The 20,539-nt window shown below is 36.9% G+C and overlaps 1 protein-coding gene across 1 annotated transcript in view; it reads left to right on the forward strand.

The window, feature by feature from the left end:
• The window catches only part of CSMD3 (CUB and Sushi multiple domains 3), a 604,389-nt gene that overhangs the window by 276,105 nt on the left and 307,745 nt on the right, over positions 1 to 20,539 (forward strand). The window contains exon 11 of the mRNA XM_008929222.3: positions 5,776 to 5,897. Coding sequence (XP_008927470.2) covers positions 5,776 to 5,897 — 122 coding nt within the window. The remainder of the gene's footprint in view (positions 1 to 5,775; positions 5,898 to 20,539) is intronic.

Below are 20,539 nucleotides of genomic sequence, written 5' to 3' on the forward strand. Positions count from 1 at the left end.
ATCCAGTGAAAAAAGAGGGAAAGTATAAGATATAATGGGCTACAATTGTGCAAAAGCAGGTTTACAGTTGGACACTAGCAAAACTTTCTGAACTAAAGAAATTTAGGTACGTGAGCAGCAGTATTCAATAGCATATGAGATACACATATATCCAGGAGAGTTTAAACACACGCAGACTCATATTGAGGTGTGGTAATGGACTAAATACCTCTTCAAAGTTCTTCCAGTCCCTATTCTCTGTGTTTTATAAGAGAGAGAACACTTAAATTTCAAAACTGATCCACTTAAAAAAAAAGAAAATCATGAAGACCATATGTAGGTATGGCTGCATGATAGGATTTATATATTTACTGTATGATAACCATGACAAAATGACAATCTAAAGATACGTGGCTTTTATATCCCACATAAACAGTAATATAAATGGTAATTATACCACAAATAGAATCATAGAATCATTGAGATTGGAAAAGATCTTTAAGATCAACAAGTCAGTCCAACCGTCAACCCAAAACTAGCATTGTAACCCCTAAAACACTGAACCATATCACCCAGTGCCAGATCCAGATGCCTCTTAAACACCTCCTGGGATGGTGTCTCCACCACCTCCCTGGGCAACCTATTCCAATGCCAGCCCACCCTAATAGTGAAAAAAATTTTTCTGATATCTGATCTGCATCTCCCCTGTCTCAGCTTAAGGCCATTTCTTCTGGTCCTCTCACTACAGGCAGAGCAGACAACACCAGTCCCCACTTCACTACAACCTCCTTTCAGATAGTCGTAGGGACCAGTGAGGTCTGCCCTGAGCCTCCTCTTCTGGAGACTACACAAACCCAGCTCCCTCAGCATCTCCTCATAAAACATGTTTTCTAGAGCCTTCATGAACCTTGTTGCCCTTCCCTGGACATGGTCCAGCACCTCAATGTCCTTCATAAAGTGAGGGGCGCAGAACTGAACACAGTACTTGAGGTGCAGCCTCCCCAATGCCGAGTACAGGGTGATGATCACCTCCCTAGTCCTGTTGGCTGAACTATTCTTGATACAGGCCAAGATGTCATTGACCTTCTTGACTACCTGGGTACACTACTGGCTCGTATTGACCCGGCTGTCAAACAGCGCCCCCAAGTCTTGCTATCCTCGGCATATTATGCATTTGAGAATACAATTTAACCATCTGTCCTTTAAAAGACACTTTCAAAGGAAAGCATATTGTAATTAGCAGTTAATTTATCAATAGCACACACACTGTGTTTTTTAAAGTATCTCTCCTAACAGACAATAAAGTGTTATCAGCAGTACTGTGTCAAGACTGAGATGTATGCACAGCTACTTGTAAGTTTTGAAAGGTAGTTTTTGGGGAATATGGCCTTCAAGAAAAAGTCGTTATTAAATACATTGCTTTTCACTTCTGTGTAAGTTTTGAACTCTAAATAGCAGCAGGTATTAAAGTACTTAAATATAAAAGAGTAACCACATTCTTCAGTTCATTTTGTCCGCTTTTTCTTATGATTAAGAACTAATCATTTTATAAATCATAATTTATAATTTATAATCATAATTTATAAATCATGTTAGTAAATGTGTCTAATTATAAAGTAAGCATTAATTATTCATAGGTGGTGGAAACATGTTATTCAAACCCAAAAACACAGCTTTTCACTTCTTTACACTCACTAACTTCATAGAACTAATTTCACCTTAGAAAGCAGACGACCAATATTAAAAAAGTTATTAGGAATTGATACAATGCCACATGGTGAAGCCAGACAGACGGTGTAGATATTCTATAGTTTAGCAAATATGAACTGCTTTAGAGTATCATTATTTGCATTAAAAATACTGATTTAAGTACCTTAGGTGTGCTTTAATTTTGGTTGTTTTCATTAACAAGGTGTTTCAATTACACTCTTAGATATACTAAAGCTGGAATATAAGCATTTCTTCCTGACTAGTAATGATGTCTTCTTTACATTTCATGCACAGAACACATGATAAACATTTTGAAAGAATTTTGTATAAGTAGCATAAATATCATATAGTAACATGAAAGGTCTGAAAAAATATGTTTACGTCTTTTAGTTGAACTTACCTGTTTGTGTAGAAACCATTTGGGAGAATAAATTAGGCAATCATGTACAAATGTTATTTTATGCAAGAAATTATTGTTTTCTTGTAAATTGATGCAGCTTTGCAGAGAATGAGGACATAGGTGGTATATTAGATACTTCTCTCTTTAGATACATCTTTAGAATAACATCTATCTGTTATTCTCTAAAATCTCCATTGAAGTCCTGCTTTTTATCATGTGCTTTTTCTTATTTGAACAGTACAACTTGCAATTGTTTTCATTCACTTATATAAATTATATTGAGGACACACCAAAAATCCTATAGTAATGATACATTTTTCAAAAGTGGCTTGTGAATATCCATAATAGCTGCATTGAGATACTGCAGTTGGGCAGGAACAGGAGCTTTTCAATTCTGTTAGATGCATTTGATTTGACATCATAAATTCTCAGGACTTGTCCTCATACAGCATATGAGTGACTGAATATAACAGCCCTCTAAAAATGAAAGATTAACTCTCTTTAGGAGTTATCATGCAATACCAGCAGGAACTGGCATAAGATCATATTCATGAAAGTGAACCTGGTATAAGTTTGAAGCATTTCTACAGGAATATAGTAGGACTTTGAGAAGGAAAAGTGGTACATCACTTCCAAAACACAAGCAAACCTTGTAGATGATCAACATCTTTTAGACCTTCTTCTCTTGAGTTTTGGCTGATAAAGAAATATGGCAAAAAATCAAGGTATTTGCCCTATTTTGATTTACAGACAAGTGATATTGAAACGAAGTTAAAATTTAGGGCTATGAGGAAATAGCTTTGCTGTAGGCAAACAAATAGATTAACATAAGCAGCAGCTGAAAATTAACTCTTCAATTGCTCCATTTTATAGGAATTTTAAATTTGATTAATCTTCTCAGACATTTGTGGTTTCTTTAGCTTGACATTTTAAGATCGATGCCTCATATAAGCCTAAAATTCTGATGGGGATACTTAATTAGACTTGTTCCAGTCTAATTGGCCTCATATAAATCTTGTAACATACCACTGTTAGAGGACAGCAGAACAGACAATGTTTTCCCATCCTTCCTGAGAAAGGAAAAAAAATGTTAAAGGGAATGACATGAGAATCTTTGCCCAGGCATTCATTACATATAGAGTTATGATTGAAATCTGTCATTTGAAAGATGAAAATTTCTTGTTGTTAGTTACTTTGTTTCCCAAGAAGTGCTTTATATATGTAGCTGTAATACCATGTCTGCTTTACATCAACTTCTCTGTGATTCAAGAGAGAAAGTTTAAACAGTTCAAGATTGAAACCCTACTTATTTGTCTGCCATGAGATTCAGTATTCCCCTACAGGGCAATGCTGTTATTACAAAGCCAGCTTGATTAAGCAGACAATTATCTACTTTATGAAACTATTTGTGAGTTGATAAATCTCTTCCTCTCATTTACATTTCAGGAAATGAATCAGATAGATCTATTCACATTTAGTTCATCAGCCTTCTTATTTTCACGCCTGCCACTTCTGTTTTCTGCTTGCTTGTTTTTTAGTCACTGTCCTGTGAAACATTTATGAATGCTGCCTTTTGTAAGTCTTCTGGCAAGTCAGAAACAAATGCAGTATTTTGGAAAAGCTCATCTAATCTGTAGAAGGAAAAATTGTTTTTGAAATAATTCTTTATAACTGAGAAAACTAAAGGAGATATACGATTTGTGATCTTTATCATGATCATCCAATTAATAATCATGCTACAAAGTAATTTGGAATCTTAGTAGAAAAATAATCAAATGATACTATGTATGTGAATTAGGTTTGTGCAAATTTAGAACACAAGTTTTTTGCTTTGTATTGCTATTTTGGTCAGTTCATTTCACTGACTAAAGTGATTTTCAAATAGGTTGTAAACATCAGTCTGATTAAAATGTATAAGCAAGTAGAATGTACATTATGAATTTTAGATCTTGCTTTTACAAATACATTTACTTACCTATAGTGCATTTTTTAAAAATCCACCTTTACCTCACTTCTCTCTGAAATGCAGATGTGTATCTGGACCTCTTAATTGTCTTGCTGACTAACCATGTATGTGTGTATATGCACACACACACATAGACCCAGGTAATGTATCATAGATAAATAGGGGCAAAAGTGGTCCTAGCTGGTCAGTTCTATGTCCTTACTGCTCCAGCTGTATTTATTCCCAGAACGTGTTTGTCTAACATTATGTATTTCCAAGGGAAGTGCTCTTAGATCTTACTCAAGCACTCCAGTGCTTCATTAGCCTTGCAAGTAGAGGATTTTCTAATTCAAATGTGAACATTTGTTGCTGTACTTAACTTCTTTCAATAGGTGCTTCTATATAAAGGGCAGGTTTTTAATTTGTCTTTTCAATGGCTTATTGTATACTTCAAGAATACCTGATCTACTTCAAACTAACCAACAGCAGTTTGGTCAGTCCTTCTTCATGAGTTGTATACATATAGACCTCCAGCATTTTTCATCATTTTCTCAATGGATCCCTGAGGAGCCTTCCTCTCACCTCCATATTCTCTCCTTGTTTTCAGGCTTCTGGTGTGTCTTTGAACAGAGTTTTCACCAGAATATAACTTCTTTGAGGGGTAGAAGTGGTGCAGGTTGGGTGGCAAAAGTGACATTCTTTCTAGAGGCTAATGTGAGGGAAGGAACAAGCCTTCATCCAGCAGGAGCTGAATCTTCCTGTGTTCAGTATTGATCAAATAAACATGCTTTGTGAAAGTGCAATGCAACTGAAGGGTAATTTCACATATCTAAGTGTAATTTTTTTTACTCAGTTAAGCAAGATGGTCTTTCAGAATACAGTGGAAGCAATAATTCTTTACCTGTGCAATTTCTTTGTGGTATCATAATAATCACTGGACATATCACTGGGATAAAGTGAGGTTGCTTGTCAGTTCTACGTCTTCATACAGGAAAAGTTAACCAGTAGAACATTCAGCAAAGACCTGAATATCAAGGAACCATCAAGGAACCTTCAGCAGACCAGGAATTTAGTGCCTTAAAAGTCTCATTTGCAAGCAGAAAGGATATCCTTTGTATTATTTGTGATGCAAGATGCAACCTACAGTAAATAAGAATGTGTTTGTTTTTATTTAAGATATGCTATTGTAAATAACTATACAGACTTTGATTTATAAATATATTTCCTTTGTAGTCTTTAGAAATAGTTAACACTGTTTTGTGTGTCTAACTTCTACAAGTTTCCTTTAAAGTTTTCAGTGCTTCAGCCATGGGTTTAATGAGCAGTGGTCACAGCAGAAAAAATGCTGACATGCAATACACCAATACATATGCACAAAAAAGCACAGTGATAAAAGTGATCTTTTTGTTCTACTATCTAAACTAGTCTTTCAAGACCTTAGTGAAGGTGGATAAGTTACTTCTTGAAGTTTTAAAAATAGGACAGTTTCTCTTAGTGTAGCTATTCTTTTTACTGCAAATACATTTTTTTAAGATTATAAGCTTATACACAAGAGAAAGTCTATTTTATTCTGTCAGAATAAGTAAACATGAATGTTTGATTCTTTTGTAAGAGGTGGTTCTATTTTTGGTCAAAAGTATTTTAATTCTTCACATCTTGATTAGACTAAGTTAGAAACTGGTTTATGAATCTGCTACATATATTTTCTATGTGAATTAAAAGATAAACTTTCTTTTTGCAGTCAAAACTTGTGGATCCAATCTTCAGGGACCTGGAGGCACTTTCACATCACCTAATTTTCCATTTCAGTATGACAGCAATGCTCAATGTGTGTGGGTCATCACGGCTATCAATACCAATAAGGTAAGTTTAAAATTTTGTCTTTGCTAAAAAACAAACAAACAAACAAAAGAACATGCAGACCATAACATTTTTTACTAATATGATTTATCTCTGCAGTCCAGCTGCTGTACTAGGTGCATTTCAAACATTTTAAAGAAATGTCTGCTCTTAGATAAGTATGGACAGATGTTAAAACCTCTTGTTTCCCTCAAGATTGTTTTGCTTTTTGTATGCCAAATAGATGCTATCATGTTTTTATGTGATTCTCTAAATGAATTCCCAGAAGCAACTACTCAGTGGTACAAAGCAAAGTCATGGGTCTACTAATATTTTGTTACAACCAGAAGAGCAGTTTTGTGTATAAAACTGTTTATATCATGTTTCGCCTTAGACTATGTAAGAAGTCACTGAAGTAAACTTTCCCTTCATGAGGGACTGTTCTGAAGTTGTTTATTTCATTGTCTGAACCACTGTATTAAAATCCCATATACTTTATACCTCATTTTAAACCAAAAGTACTAGGAGTTTTGATAATGCCAGATGAGTCAAAGTAGAGCAGTAAAGCTAAGTTATGACACAAGTTGTCTTTAATTTCAAGAACTAGACACCTGGCAGCAATGGCTATATTCTATTTCCAGGTGTATCATTTTATCTGTACTGAGTGTAATGGACTTGTTTAGATGTAATAAAACATAAATTAGCCGTGCAGCTCAGAAATGTTTTATAAAGGACTATCAACATCTGTGTTTGCTGGTACAGGGATGTATTCTACCTCTAATTTCTGCCTTATATTGCCATCTGCCTCACACTCCATTAACTGATCAGACAGGCCTAGAAGGCCTACCTCTTTGCACCTGAGTTCATCAGAGGACTCAGTGAAAACCTGATTAAATTTCAGAAACCATTTAGCTACACTGGTGTATTTCTCTCTCTAATTTTACAAAGTCCTGTGTGGAAGCCATGCTTATGTTTCACTTTGGTAGAAGAAAGAAGGATATTTAAACAGTTAATTATAATTTATAATGGAAATTATAGTCATGTTTTGGTGGGGGACGGGTGAGGAGCTATGACTGTTTGTTTGTTTGTTTAATTCTTATTCCAAGGACTGCTAATCCAATTTATTCAATTTATAAGTCATTAAAAATGTGTCAAGAGTCTTTGAAAAATGATGCAATCTCTGTTCCACAGATGGGCAAGAAGTTCAAAAGTAATAGTTAAGGTCCATTTCATTCATATGTTTAATTCTTTAATGAAAAACTATTGGTAAGACGAAATCTGTGCACATCTAGAATTTCTGAAAGTTTTGTCAAATGTGACAGTAGATAGAATTTAATATCATACTGTGTGAGGAAATGAAACATAGCTATTACACTTTAAAAAAGTTTTTTAAATGGCCTGAAAACCTCTATTGAGCCATTGAATGAAATTAAGACTCTTTTTGCCATATTTTGCATAAAATGGTTTCCTTTCTTAAATGTAGCAAGGGCATATCTACATAACAAAAAAATAGCCAAATAAGATTTTAGACATTCTACCAATGGTAGAAACAAAACTTTAAGCTGAAAAACAGGTATGTATTTACTGGCAAGTCATAGGTGATTGCAGGTTTAAGATATTAGTGACTTGGAGATTGTTAAGGTTTACACTCAGATGAAGATATTCATGTCTTAATGCTGCCTTCCTCCTCTGTCCCTGCCAGTTCACAACATGCTTATGCAATGTTATCTTCAAAACCTCCGAATTTTGTTTTGATCAAAAATATTCTTTACAGGAGTATTCAAAAACATTATTCCTCAGTATTATTTTCCCTATAAATGTACAGTTTCTGCTTTTAAGAAACTTTGAATTAAAATCTGAGTGCAGAAAATTAATTGAACAAATAGTTCTGGTTGTTGGTGTGATTCACAGAGCTACAGAATGATTATGGTTGGAAGGAACCTCTGAAGATCCTGTAGTTGAACTCCCCTGCTCAAGCAGGGCCACCTACTTGTGCTTGGCAGGTGCAGTTGTTTTCCTTTCTCTCAAAACACAAGATTAAGTTTAAAAATTCCAATTCTAATGAAAACAATATAGACCCTCTCTTTGTTCATAGACTGTACCTGTAATAGGTCAAATAAAATGCATTTAAGTTATTTTGTATTGATTTTTCCCCTGAAACTGTAAATCCTGCAAAATAGCAAATGAGCACAGCATGAAAACTGTTCCAGAACCTGACTGATAACAATATATAAGTATACACCCAGTTTTAATATTTGGGGAGGAACCAGAATTCATAGGTTGAATCTCTGCACTGGTTCAGTAAAACATTTCAATGCACTCGTGCTTCAGTTTTATTTGATTAGTACTTATGTTTCAATTGTATTTACAAGGTAAGGTTTGGGTAGCAGGGATAGCTGCAGGGGTGACTTCTCTCAGAAGAGATCAGAAGTTGTCCCCATATCAGACAGAGATAGTCCTAGTCAGGTCCAAAACAGACCCACCACAGGTCAAAGCAGAGCAAATCAGGCAAGCTGGTTGCACCTCTGTGGTAACTTATTTAAGAAAGTGTAAAAAATGCTGCACAACAGCAGCTAAAGGAGACAAGTAAGAATATCTGAGAGAAACAAGACCATAGACATCAAAGTCAGAGCAGAAGGAGTGCAAGGAGGTGCTCCAGACACCAGAGCAGAGATTCCCCTGCAGCCTGTGGAGAGGACCATTGATGCAGGTTGTACCTACAGCTCATAGAGGTCCCTGGTGGAACAGAGATCCATCTGCAGCCTGTGCAGAACCCATGTCAAAGCAGGTGGATATGCCTAAAGGAATCTGTGACCCCATGGAGACCCCTTGGGGTAGCAGGTTTCTGGCAGGACCCATGACACCATGGGGGCCCATACTAGAAGAGTTCTTGAAGAACTGCAGCCTGTTCAGCCTCACACTGGAGAAGGGTGTGAAGAACTATTTCCTGTGGGAGGACTGAAACTGGAGCAGGGAAAGAGCATGAGGTGGAAGGATCAGCACAAAGTGTTACAAACTGACTGCAACCCCCATTCCCTGTTCCCCTGTGCCACTCTGGGGGAGAGGAGGAGGCAGAAGAGTCAGGAACAAAGAAGTGAATTTGAGCCTGGGAAGAAGGGGAGTGGAAAAATGGTGGGTTAAGTTTTGTTCTTGTTGGTCACTTTCCTACTCTATTTTTAATTGTCAGCAAATTAAATTAATTTTCTCCAGAACAATTTGTTTTGCCCATGACAGTAATTCGTGAACAATCTCCCTGTCCTTATCTTGACCCATGGGCTTTTTTGTTCAAATTTTTCGTCCTGTCCTGCTGAGGGGTATTAATGGAGTGACTTGGTGAGCACTTGACAGACAGCCAAAGCTGAATGACCACAACTTGCATATTTATCTGTCTCCTATATATTTAATTATTGTGAAAGTGTTGAAGATATAGTAAAAGAGAGAAAACAATAGTTAAGAACAAGTCACTTATTTAAAATTAAATGTGAACTTTTAGATAAGGCCATAATCAAGAATACCTGTTTGTTGATGGTACATTAGAGAGTTATGCCAGTAATAAGAATGCAAAGGAATAATGTTAGGTAAAGCAAGTAGTTTTACTTCAAAGCATGAGTAATGAACGTTGTTTCTACACTTCTATGATGTACCACTGAAATTACTGGACTCTGAGAAGTGTTAGATTCATCACGAGTGCATTATAGTGCAAGGAATTGTATCATAATTGCTTCAGCATTACACAGAAAATACTGTTCTTTGCATGGTATTAGTTGGACATAATTATAACTCTTTAATATTGCAATGAAATGCAGATACACAGGTAATTATGGGGTTTCTAAACTAGGGAATAGATAAAACGTTTACAGTGTTATCTGGAACAACATTCAGATATGTTTATAGTTTTCAGAAAAAGGTGTCTAACACTGATTAGAAGAACATAAACTTGTTGAGGTTAAAAGAAAATGAGATCTTTTACAAGTTAGATTTTTTTTTTTAATCATATATTGAGGAACCTGCATGTATAAAGTCTTTGCTTATATCAGTGCTTTAATGTGTTCAGTTTTGATTCATGCTAACATTGCCTTACTGTTCTGAGCACAATACTGCTGCTTCGCATGACTGCTAAAAGGCATAACTTTTGATTTTTACCTTGAAGTCAAAAACCTCATTGATGTATAAATGAGGATTTGCCATTAAGAATTTTTTATAATGGCAACAACAAATAATATGATTGTATTCATTATAACATGACAATATTTACAATATTTTGTACCACAGCTGTGAGAACTATGAGAACTTATTGATCCTGATACTTCAGAGCTTTTCCTTGTTGCATCATTTGCAACAAAATAGCTCAGAAATTGAGAATCTTTTAAGGCAGAAAACAACAGATGAAAGATCCTGAGAGGATCTTTACCTCTGGTGTCAATGGCCTAGTTCCCGGACTAATTCTAGCTAATTTTCTTCCCTAACTGGTTTCAGAAAAAAGTTTGATAACAGCACAATATAGATGAAAGAAATATTTTCCCAGGAATTTGTCTGCTTCTTTAGCTTTGTACTACATTATAGTTGATCTCTTGCCTCATACAGTTAATCAGACATACTGTTCATGCCCAAGCCTTGTTGACAGTAGAGCCGTGATTAAATATCTCAAACATGGCCGGAGGTGATAGTGAGTTCACTATTGAAAAATAGAATAAAAATTACTTGTGAAAGGAAGGTCATATGGATGGGAGTCAATAGAAAAGGTGCACCAATACATCTGATGATATCAGTGAGTTCACCATATGTTCATTGTTCTTGTGCATGTTTTTTTGCATTCTTATTCTTGTATCAGGATCCTGTTCTCTGGAGTTCATCTGTTTAAGAGAAAAAAAACCTTTTTCAAGGTTTGATATGCCAAAGCTCTGAATAGTGATTCAGTGGAAAAAGAAATATGGGCAATCATAACTTTGTACATAACTTTGTAACAGTGAAATATCTATCATTGCCTGTATGGTATCACAGCCAATAGACTCTTTATAACTCCTTGATGGTTTGTACCTTGCTTAGGAGATACTGGGGTGGTTGAAATTCCCTGTGATCAGTACCCTCACATGTGAGGCTTCTCCAGCAGTATATGATGGAGGAAATTCATGGACAGTTTTTCCATTTCTCGTTTGTCTTAACATGGTTTCCATCTATTTTTTTATATACACCAATCAAGTGATTGTTGCCACTGTTTTATCCATGGCTACTCTGGACTCAATAAAGCTGTACTGGTCAAAAATAGCAAAGCTGTAGTCCCAGGGATATACCTGAAAGAACATCCAGGAAAATCATTCCTTTACATGGAACACTGAAGATGCAACAACTTTTAAAGTTTTTTACTTTGTTCTGAACCGTGATGCACATATTACTGAGTCCTTGGGTCCCTTGAAAAAATTCTTGTAAACAGCTGCTCAGAAATGAGAACAAGGACTTCTTAGTTTTTACTTAATTTCATTACATTTCTCACACCTCATAAGGGAAGTTATACCTGAACATCTCATAAGATATTGTATAAACTCATCAGTTAGGATCTGGACCATGCTATGTACTGCCAGTAGTGTATTCTGACATTAGGTAATGGGATAATTTTATGTTAACATTTTGAGTAGTAAATCTTTGTATTTTCATGACTTAATTCACATCCCCTGCCCACTGCATTTTTCTACAGATTTTCTCCTAAAAAATTAAAACTTATTTTCCTTTAATTGTTTCTGTATAAGATCAGGTGCTTGAGCAGTATTTCTTAGTAAGAAACAGCTGGAAATATTGTTTATAACTGTTCTGGTATTGCATTTGGTTTATTTTATTTCAGGTATGGACTGTATGCACAAAAAGAAGAATGCAGGCTGAATTTTAAAGTTTTGTGCATCTTGCTCCAGACCGCTCTTTTTCTCAGGTCCTGTTATCACAGAATCACACAGAATCAACCAGATTGGAAAAGACCTCTGAGATCATTTGGTCCAACCCATGACCCAACACAAACCTGTTAACTAGACCATGGCACTAAGTGCCTCTTCCAGTCTGTTCCTAAATACCTTCAAGGACGGTGACTCCAACACCTCTCTGGGCAGCCCATTCCAATGTCTGATCACTCTCTTTGTAAAGAATTTCTTTCTAATATCTAACCTAAACCTCCTGTGGCACAGCTTAAGACTGTGCCATCTTGTCCTACTGATAGTTGCCTGGGAGAAAAGACCGACTCCCACCTGGCTACAGCCTCCCCTCAGGTAGTTGTTGAGAGTGATGAGGTCTCCCCTGAGCCTTCTCTTCTCCAGGCTGAACAGCCCCAGCTCCCTCGGCCACACCTCATAGGGCCTGTGCTCCAGTTCCTTCACCAACCTTGTTGCTCTTCTCTGGACCTGCTCCAGCACCTCAATGTCCATCCTGGACTGAGGGACCCAGAACTGGACACAGTACTCAAGGTGTGGCCTCACCAGCACTGAGTACAGGGGCAAAATCACTTCCTTGGACCTGTTGGCTACACTGTCCCTGATTCAGACCAGGATGCCATTGGCCTTCTTGGCCACCTGGGCACACTGCTGGCTCCTGCTCAGCTTCCTGTCAATCCAAACTCCCAGGTCCCTTTCTGCCTGACTGCTCTCCAGCCACTCTGTGCCCATCCTGTAGAACTACATGGGGTTGTTCAGGCCAAAGTGCAGGATTTGGCACTTGGCCTTGCTAAACATCATACCATTGGATTCAGCCCACCTCTCCAGCCTGTCCAGGTCCCTCTGCAGAGCCCTTCTACCCTCCAGCAGATTGACACTCCTCCCCAACTTAGTGTCATCTGCAAATCTACTAATGGTACGCTCAATCCCCTCATTCAGATCATCAATAAAGATATTAAACAGAACACAGCACAATGCTGATCCCTGGGGGACACCACTAGTGACTGGCTCCCAACTGGATGCAGCCTCCAATCATCTGGGACCTCCCCAGTGAGCCAGGACTGTTGGTAAATGATGGAGAGCAGCTTGGGGAGATCTTCTGCCAGCTCCCTCATCACGCTAGGATGGATCCCATCTGGTCCCATGACTTGTGAGAATCCAAGTGGCTCAGCAGATCACTAACTTCTTCCTTCTGGATAACGGGGGGGTATTTGGCTCCCTATCGCTGTCTATGAGCCCAGGAAGCCAGTTGTCTTGAAGACTTATGACTTATCCTTCATTCTAACATACAGTTGGTTTATCCATGGACTAAAAGCCCTTCTTAAAAGCAGATAGCAGTTTGCATCCTCTGAAGTGGAGTAGAGAAGCCTAGAGTAGAAGAATTTATATTTAGATATTTGTGTAGGAAAACCATAGGTAGAGGAAAATAATGATTTCCAGTGGGCTTAACAAAGCCCAGATTCTTGATTTTTCCCTTCTAAAGGAAAGGCTACAAAATGATCAATTTAAATTTAACTACAAGCTAAAATACCAGTGAAATCTGAATTAGGGCTAAAGTTAACCAGAGTTCAAGGCTTGTAAATTATAGTTGCTTATTTTTTTCTAAGCCCCAGTGACAGAAACACTGTGGAAAATATCAGTGCTAGAATGACAGACTTTCTGACAGATCTCAGCCACATTCACACCACATATTGTTCATCACCGTGCATCAAGGAGAAAAACAAGCAAAAGGGTTTCTTTAAAAAAAAAAAAAAGCTGTTTTTCCAAAATTGTAAGGAGAAATTAAATATGTAAGCTGACTGCTAAATTTAGATGCATCTGAAAACTAGGCCTGATTCTGTTAATTTTATATGGTAGGAATTTAAAAAAAAAGAAGTTTTATGTGATCATGTGTTATTTTTTGTTTGTCACCATCATATTCTAAATTTTGCATTGCATGTATTTTAGGCATAACATATTCTTACTACTTGCATAAATATATTCTTTAAAATGCTTTCCTTAGAATATAAGTTTTCAAAGTTTGCCAGTGTTCACTTTCTTATCTTTTTATCTATTTCATTTTGAAATAATTTTGAAATCAATAATGATTTATGCCTGACAGCTGGGAGACAGTTGAGCTTTGATATTGGTTTTTAAGATTTTTTAAATTATTATTATTTTTGCTAGAGATTTCTTTGGTTGGTTGGCTGGATTTTGTTTGTTTGTTTGTTTTAATGTCAATTATCTGTTAGGAATTCTGTTACCTGAATTTTGATGTAATGGCAGGGCTTACTGAAAATTTATGACATCTATTTCCAAGTGCTGTAGTTCCTTACTTTCTGAGAAACTTTTGAAATAGTTCAAAATATCTGAGAAACTCCTCACATGCTGTTTCCTGCCAGTCTGAAAAATTACACTGAAGGAATAACTTGCAACTGTTACTGAAATAATATTAAATATGGTTCTTATTTAATCACTCTGTATTAAAATAATCTTTTCTAATGTGTTTATACATTTTATTCTTCCCTTCCTCCTTCCTTGCGTCAGTAAGTTGCTGTTTTCTTCCTGAAAAAAAAAATTAATCTTTTAATTTCTGAGGTTTTTTACTTTTTAGGCCAAGTCAAAAATCAACGAAACAAATTCAGCAAAATGCTATTTACATTTAATTTATCACAGCTGTGTTATTTTGTTAACCATGTCAAAACTGTCAGTGGAACATTTCCTAAGCTTGCTGTTAAGCCTAAACCCAGTTGCCATTCATATATAATCATGTTAACAGTATAAATCTCAAGCAGGCTGGGTGCTTCAAAATGAACTCAAACACTCATTTCATTAAGTTTGTTTTGGTCAGGCCTGTTGGAACAAACTGTACTGCACCTCTTTTTACAAGCAAATGTCTCAAACTTGGCTTTCCCTAAGCCTAGTGTGAAGCTGTACCATGGGTCATCCAGACAGTGAAAGGATAAGAAAGTATGAGCATACTTAAACTCACTCTAAACTATATATTTTAAACATAATCCTATTTTTGATCCATGTAGATTAGAAAAGCTTGTACTGTATTTATCAATAGGAGATAATAAATTTTTATCCAAGATGAAAATAGAAAATGTAAAAATATTTGAGTTCTGATTAAATTTCTTTGTAATTTTAGCTACACTATTCTTCCATATTGTTCACATACAAGTTAAAAATATCTGAGTCACATATATACTACAGTTAAAGAAAAAATTCTTAGAAATATATGTGAACAGAAGTGCAATTTTCTCAGCAGAATAAGAGCCCAGAGGGGATCCAGCTATTCCTATGATGGGAATTTAGCAGGTTCATCTGTGAAGGATAAATTGGTGAATGATAGCATTTGGAGTCAGGAGGTATGTGCAATTGTAGAGTGGTACAAGACTTTTCCTTCCATCCTGAAATTTTGCTATAGGTATACTTTCATTATGAAAGGAGGACAGGTTCATTTTCTTAAATATTGTAAATTTTGCTTGGCTAATTTTTTCCTGCCATTTCTGTGACTATAGGAGTGATGTTTCACACTCTGAAAATAGAATCTACCCATAGGGAAGGGGTGAGATTGTGCCTATTGCAATAAGTTCAACAAAAGTAATTATTTCTGTTTCAGTCATCAGTGAATTTAGATTCTAGCTCTTGCCTGTATTTCAGGTATTGACTCCACCTTTAAATGCTGAATTTTAGTTTTAGTTCTGTTTGACTTTCTATAAGTTCTTAAAATTATATCTCCCATCCACTTTGAATGCAAACATTTTTTCTAATTTGTACTTATGAATATGCATACCCAAGCTAGAACTTTTTAAAAGACATATGCATATGACTAAGAGACTCTGATAGGAAATTTCCAGTGCTCTTGCACTGTGAATATTTGAGATGTTTCAGTCTTTTTTGTTTGATGAATTTTTGGCAGAGACTTGTCACTTTCCTCCATGGTTGAGTTCACTTGGTTGCTCTTGCGAGTGATCTTTATAGGAAATTGTTCTGCTCAATATATACCTTTTCTGTTTTCTATGACAGAACTCCTTTAAAGGTTCATGGTACCATTCTATGGTGGGCAAACCTTGGCTGCCTGATGCCCACCACGCTGCTCTATAATACTCCCTCCTCAAAAGGCTGGGGAGAAAATACAATGAAAAAGATCATGGGTCAAGCTAAAGACAGGGAGATCACTCAGTAGTTACTCCCGTTTGCAAAACAGACTCAACTTGGGAAAATTAATTAAATTTATTGCCAATCAAAATAGAGTAGAATAACAAACAATAAGAACAAATCTAAAAGAAGCACCTTCCCCTCACCCCTCCCTTCTTCCCAAGCTCAAATCTCTCACAACTTCTCTACGTCTCCCCCTGAGGTGCACAGGAAGGACAGGGAATGAGGGTTGCAGTCAGTTTGTAACAGTGCATCTCTGCCACTCCTTCCTCCTGATGCCCTTCCTCTGTTCCAGCATGGGGTCCCTCCCACAGGCTTTAGTTCTTCAAGAACTCTTCTACTATGGGCCCCCATGGTGTCATGGGTCCTGCCAGAAACCTGCTACCCCAAGGGGTCTCCATGGGGTCACAGATTCCTTTAGGCATATCCACCTGCTTTGACATGGGTTCTGCACAGGCTGCAGATGGATCTCTGTTCCACCAGGGACCTCTATGAGCTGTAGGTACAACCGGCATCAATGGTCCTCTCCACAGGCTGCAGGGGAATCTCTGCTCTGGTGTCTGGAGCACCTCCTTGCACTCCTTCTGCTCTGACTTTGGTGTCTGTGGTCTTGTTTCTCTCAGATATTCTTACTTGTCTCCTTTAGCTGCTGTTGTGCAGCATTTTTTACACTTTCTTAAATAAGTTACCACAGAGGTGCAACCAGCTTGCCTGATTTGCTCTGCTTTGACCTGTGGTGGGTCTGTCTTGGAACCACCTGGAACTATCCCTGTCCGACGTGGGGGCAGCTGCCAATCTCTTCCCACCAAAGTGACTCCTGCAGTCCCTCCACACTCCCAAAACTTTATGATGTAAAGCTATTAGACATTTATGATGCAAACTGAAGGTGATACTTGCAAGAATGTCTGCTGAGACTTAAGTCACCAGTATGATTCCTGTGTTTCCTTCAGAATGTGTAACTGCCCATTAAGTTAGACTGACATCAGTTAGTGATCTCTCCCCTTTTTTTTTGAACAAATGGCTTATCCTGTGTGGGATTAAGAAGGGCAGACTTCTATGCTGGATTCAAGGATATCCTTTCTGAGTAACTACTGGAAGGAAGAATAGAAGCAGGGGCAAGTTAATTAGAAGTCCTCAGTCTCTTGCTATGATTGCAATCACTTTGCTATTTAAGAACAATCATTTTTTTTCCTTTTTTAAGTTCTGACTGAGCTTAGTTTTATAAGGGAAGAATGATCATGAGGATTTTCATTGTAGTTTTACAGATCAGTTGAATTTTTTCCTGCTTATTCCTCTTACTATCTGTTTATAGTGGTCCTGGCCAATCACACTTTTTTTTTAGGCTATCTAGAGCATCTTTGTCTTCCTGTGTGTGGAAATTAAAACAAAAAAGTTATTAGAGCAAAAGACCACAAAAATATTTCAGTTTTTTTCCTAACATATCTCCTTAGAAAGTGGCAAAATATATTGATGATAATTCTTTATTTAATGCAGCTGAGGATACTGTTTTCTGTCTTTGCAACAAGGGCACATTGCTGGCTCGTGTTCAACCTGATGTCAACCAGAACCCCCAGGTACAATTCTGCAAAGCTGCTTTCCAGTTGGATGACCCCCACTGTGTACTGGTATATGAGGTAGTTCCTTCTCAGAGGCCCAACTTTATACTTCCATTCATTGAACTTCATAAGATTCTTACTGGTCCATTTCTCCAGCCTGTTGACGTTCCTCTTCATGGCAGCATGATCCTCTGGCATGTTAACCACTACTCCACTTCTGGTGTTGTGGCAAACTTGCTGAGAGTACACTCTGCCCCATCATCCAGACAACCAATAAAGATGTTAAACAGGACTTGTCCCATTGTTGACCCCTGTGATACACCACCGGTTACTGCCCTCTAACTAGATTTTGGGCCACTGATAAATATGCTCTGGGGCCAGACTTCCCACAGGTTTTCGATCCACTTCATTGTCTCTTCAACCCACACATCAACATCTTGTCTATTAATATCTTGACAATGTCAAAGGCCTACATGAAACCCAGGTAGAAAATATCCACTGCTCTTCTCTCATCCACCAGATTAGTTATTTAATCATAGAAGTCTTTCAAAGTTGGTCAAGCATAACTTCCCCTTGGTAAAGCCATGCTGACTACTCCTGATGATTTTCTTGTCCAAAATATTTTCCAGAGTTAGCTGCTCCATTGGTAGTATTAATGTTAAATAAAATTATTCCTGGTATAAATAATTTAAATGAAATTATAGCTCAGTTGTATAATAAATGATGGATTCAATATATTTCCCTTCTGAAACTACTCTTCTATAATCAAATATATAATAACACAATTATTTTGATGGAAGGACCTGTGATTCTGTGGAAAATTAGGGAGGGAAAGCCTATCAATCAGACAGCAGCATTTCATTAGCTTATACCATCAGATATAAATGCATATCATTTACTTACTGGGAAGTACTCAGACACCCTCATCACAAAAGCAATTAACCATCCTGAGGGTATATGAGGACACTCAGATACAAACAGGATGTATTTTCTTCTCCTTGCGAGTTTCTCTTCTACCAGTGAAGAAGGTGACCAGAAAATTCTTTTTGATTGATGAGCAAAGGGTGGGCAAAACATTATTAGCAGTCTTTAGGTGCTTTTTTTTTTCCCTAGAGTTAACAGTGAAAATTAAAGAAATTAGGTATCTTATGGATATATTTCAGTGAGGTGGATTTCTTGCTGCTGCTAGTATGTTTGGATCATTCATATCATGGGGTTTTGCAAGATAAGGTCTGGAGAAATAGATTTCTTGGTAGATCAATAACCAGCGTTCTGGCACTAGAGAGGTGCGCAGAATTTTCAAGTTCAAGCATTTCTTCTCTTGCTATCTTTTAGGTGCAAATGCCATTCCTACACCATTTTAAAGTTAGTTACTGTGGTGGGTTGACCCTGGCTGGATGCCAAGTGCCCACTAAGGCATTCCATCTCTCCCCTTCCCAGCTGGAAAATGAGATGTAAAACAAGTTCTAGGTTGAGATAAGGCAGTTTATGAGAGAAAAAGAAAAGAGAAATCAAAGAGAAAAAATAAAAAGGAAGAGGAAAAAAAATACGTTTTTTCTCTACTTCCCATCAGAAAGCACTGTTCAGCCACTTCCCGGGAAGCAGGGCTTCAGCACACGGAGCAATTGCTCCAGAAGGCAAACACTGTAAATAACAAATACCTCCCCTGCCTCCTCCTTTCCTTACCTTTTATATCTGAGCTGATGTCATATGGTATAGAATATCCCTTTGGCTAATTTGGGGCAGCTGGTTTACTTGTGTCCTCTCCCATGATCTTGCCCACCTCCAGCCCCTTAATGGGGAGGAATGTTGAGAGACTGCTGATGTTGTGCCAGCACTGCTCAGCAGTAGCCAAAACACTGGTGTGTTATCAACACCTTTCTAGCTACCAATGCAAAGCACGGCACTTTGAGGGCTGCTGTGGACAAAATGAACTCCCATCTCAGCCAGACCTAATACAGTTACTATGTAGTAATTTCCTTCAGTGTCTAGATCAAAAATTTTATCTTCTTCTCTCATATTTTAATAAAAAGTGAAATTAACTTAATTTTATAGAAAGCCACTAGTAATTTTTAGAGGTAGAATGTAGCTCATTTAAGCTGTATCTTGGCTTAATTTTTAAGTACTCTTCTAAGGAGAAAAGATTCATAACACCTTTAGAAACTTCATCATTATTTTCCTGGTAAAATGTCATATTTTATGGAGTGAAAACTGTATTATACATCTGAAAATATTTTTAGAGTTATATTTGCATTGGAAGATTCAGGATAAGAGATGAACATATGGAAATATATGCAACTATATAATAAGGAACTAGATACACATATTGAACAATTGTCTGGAAAGCCCATTTTCTGGAACATATCCTCCTGAGCATGTGCTCTCTCGGAAAAGCTCTAGGAAGTTCTTGAGGTAGTCATTAACAATTCAGTAAAACCTTTTCTCATTTTACTTCTGAGTTGGATAATGGACTCAATTTTTCCCAAAGATTGGGTTTTAAAGGGTATACTCCAAGGCTCAGAAAAAAGACACATCTACTGAAATTTGTTAGTTAATGGATCTCTGCTCCCACTGATTCCTTTGAAAAAGTCCTTAAAAAATTATTAGAGACCAAAATGCATCATCATAATTTTCAAAAAGTTATTTTCTGAATAGGACTTTTTTTTTTCTGTTGAGATTGAATAATATTATTAGTATTACTACCTTCTTATTATTATTTATTTCTGGGTTTATAACTTAAATTTAAATCAGGCATTCAAAGTTGTTTGTTGTTCTGGGTTTATAAATAGCAAGAGCAGGCTGGGATGTTGAGAGAATGTTGCCTCCTATTTATCTACATCCATATCTTTTTTAGGGAATAAATAGGTCAATATATTTTATTTTTAATAATTTGGGGTTTTATATAGATGTGTGTATATGGAGGAAGAGGAAGTACAAGATTCCTTTATCCTCGTAGTAGTGTCTAGGGACATATTTATTTTCATCCACTGAAACAAAGTTCAAGATATTGTTAGCCTGTATCAGGTTAGTTTTAGTAGTCTGATATCTGCTGGAT

This window comes from Manacus vitellinus, unplaced genomic scaffold, assembly GCF_001715985.3.
Source record: "Manacus vitellinus isolate BGI_N305 unplaced genomic scaffold, ASM171598v3 scaffold_1_pilon, whole genome shotgun sequence".
Classification (NCBI taxonomy): Eukaryota; Metazoa; Chordata; class Aves; order Passeriformes; family Pipridae; genus Manacus; species Manacus vitellinus.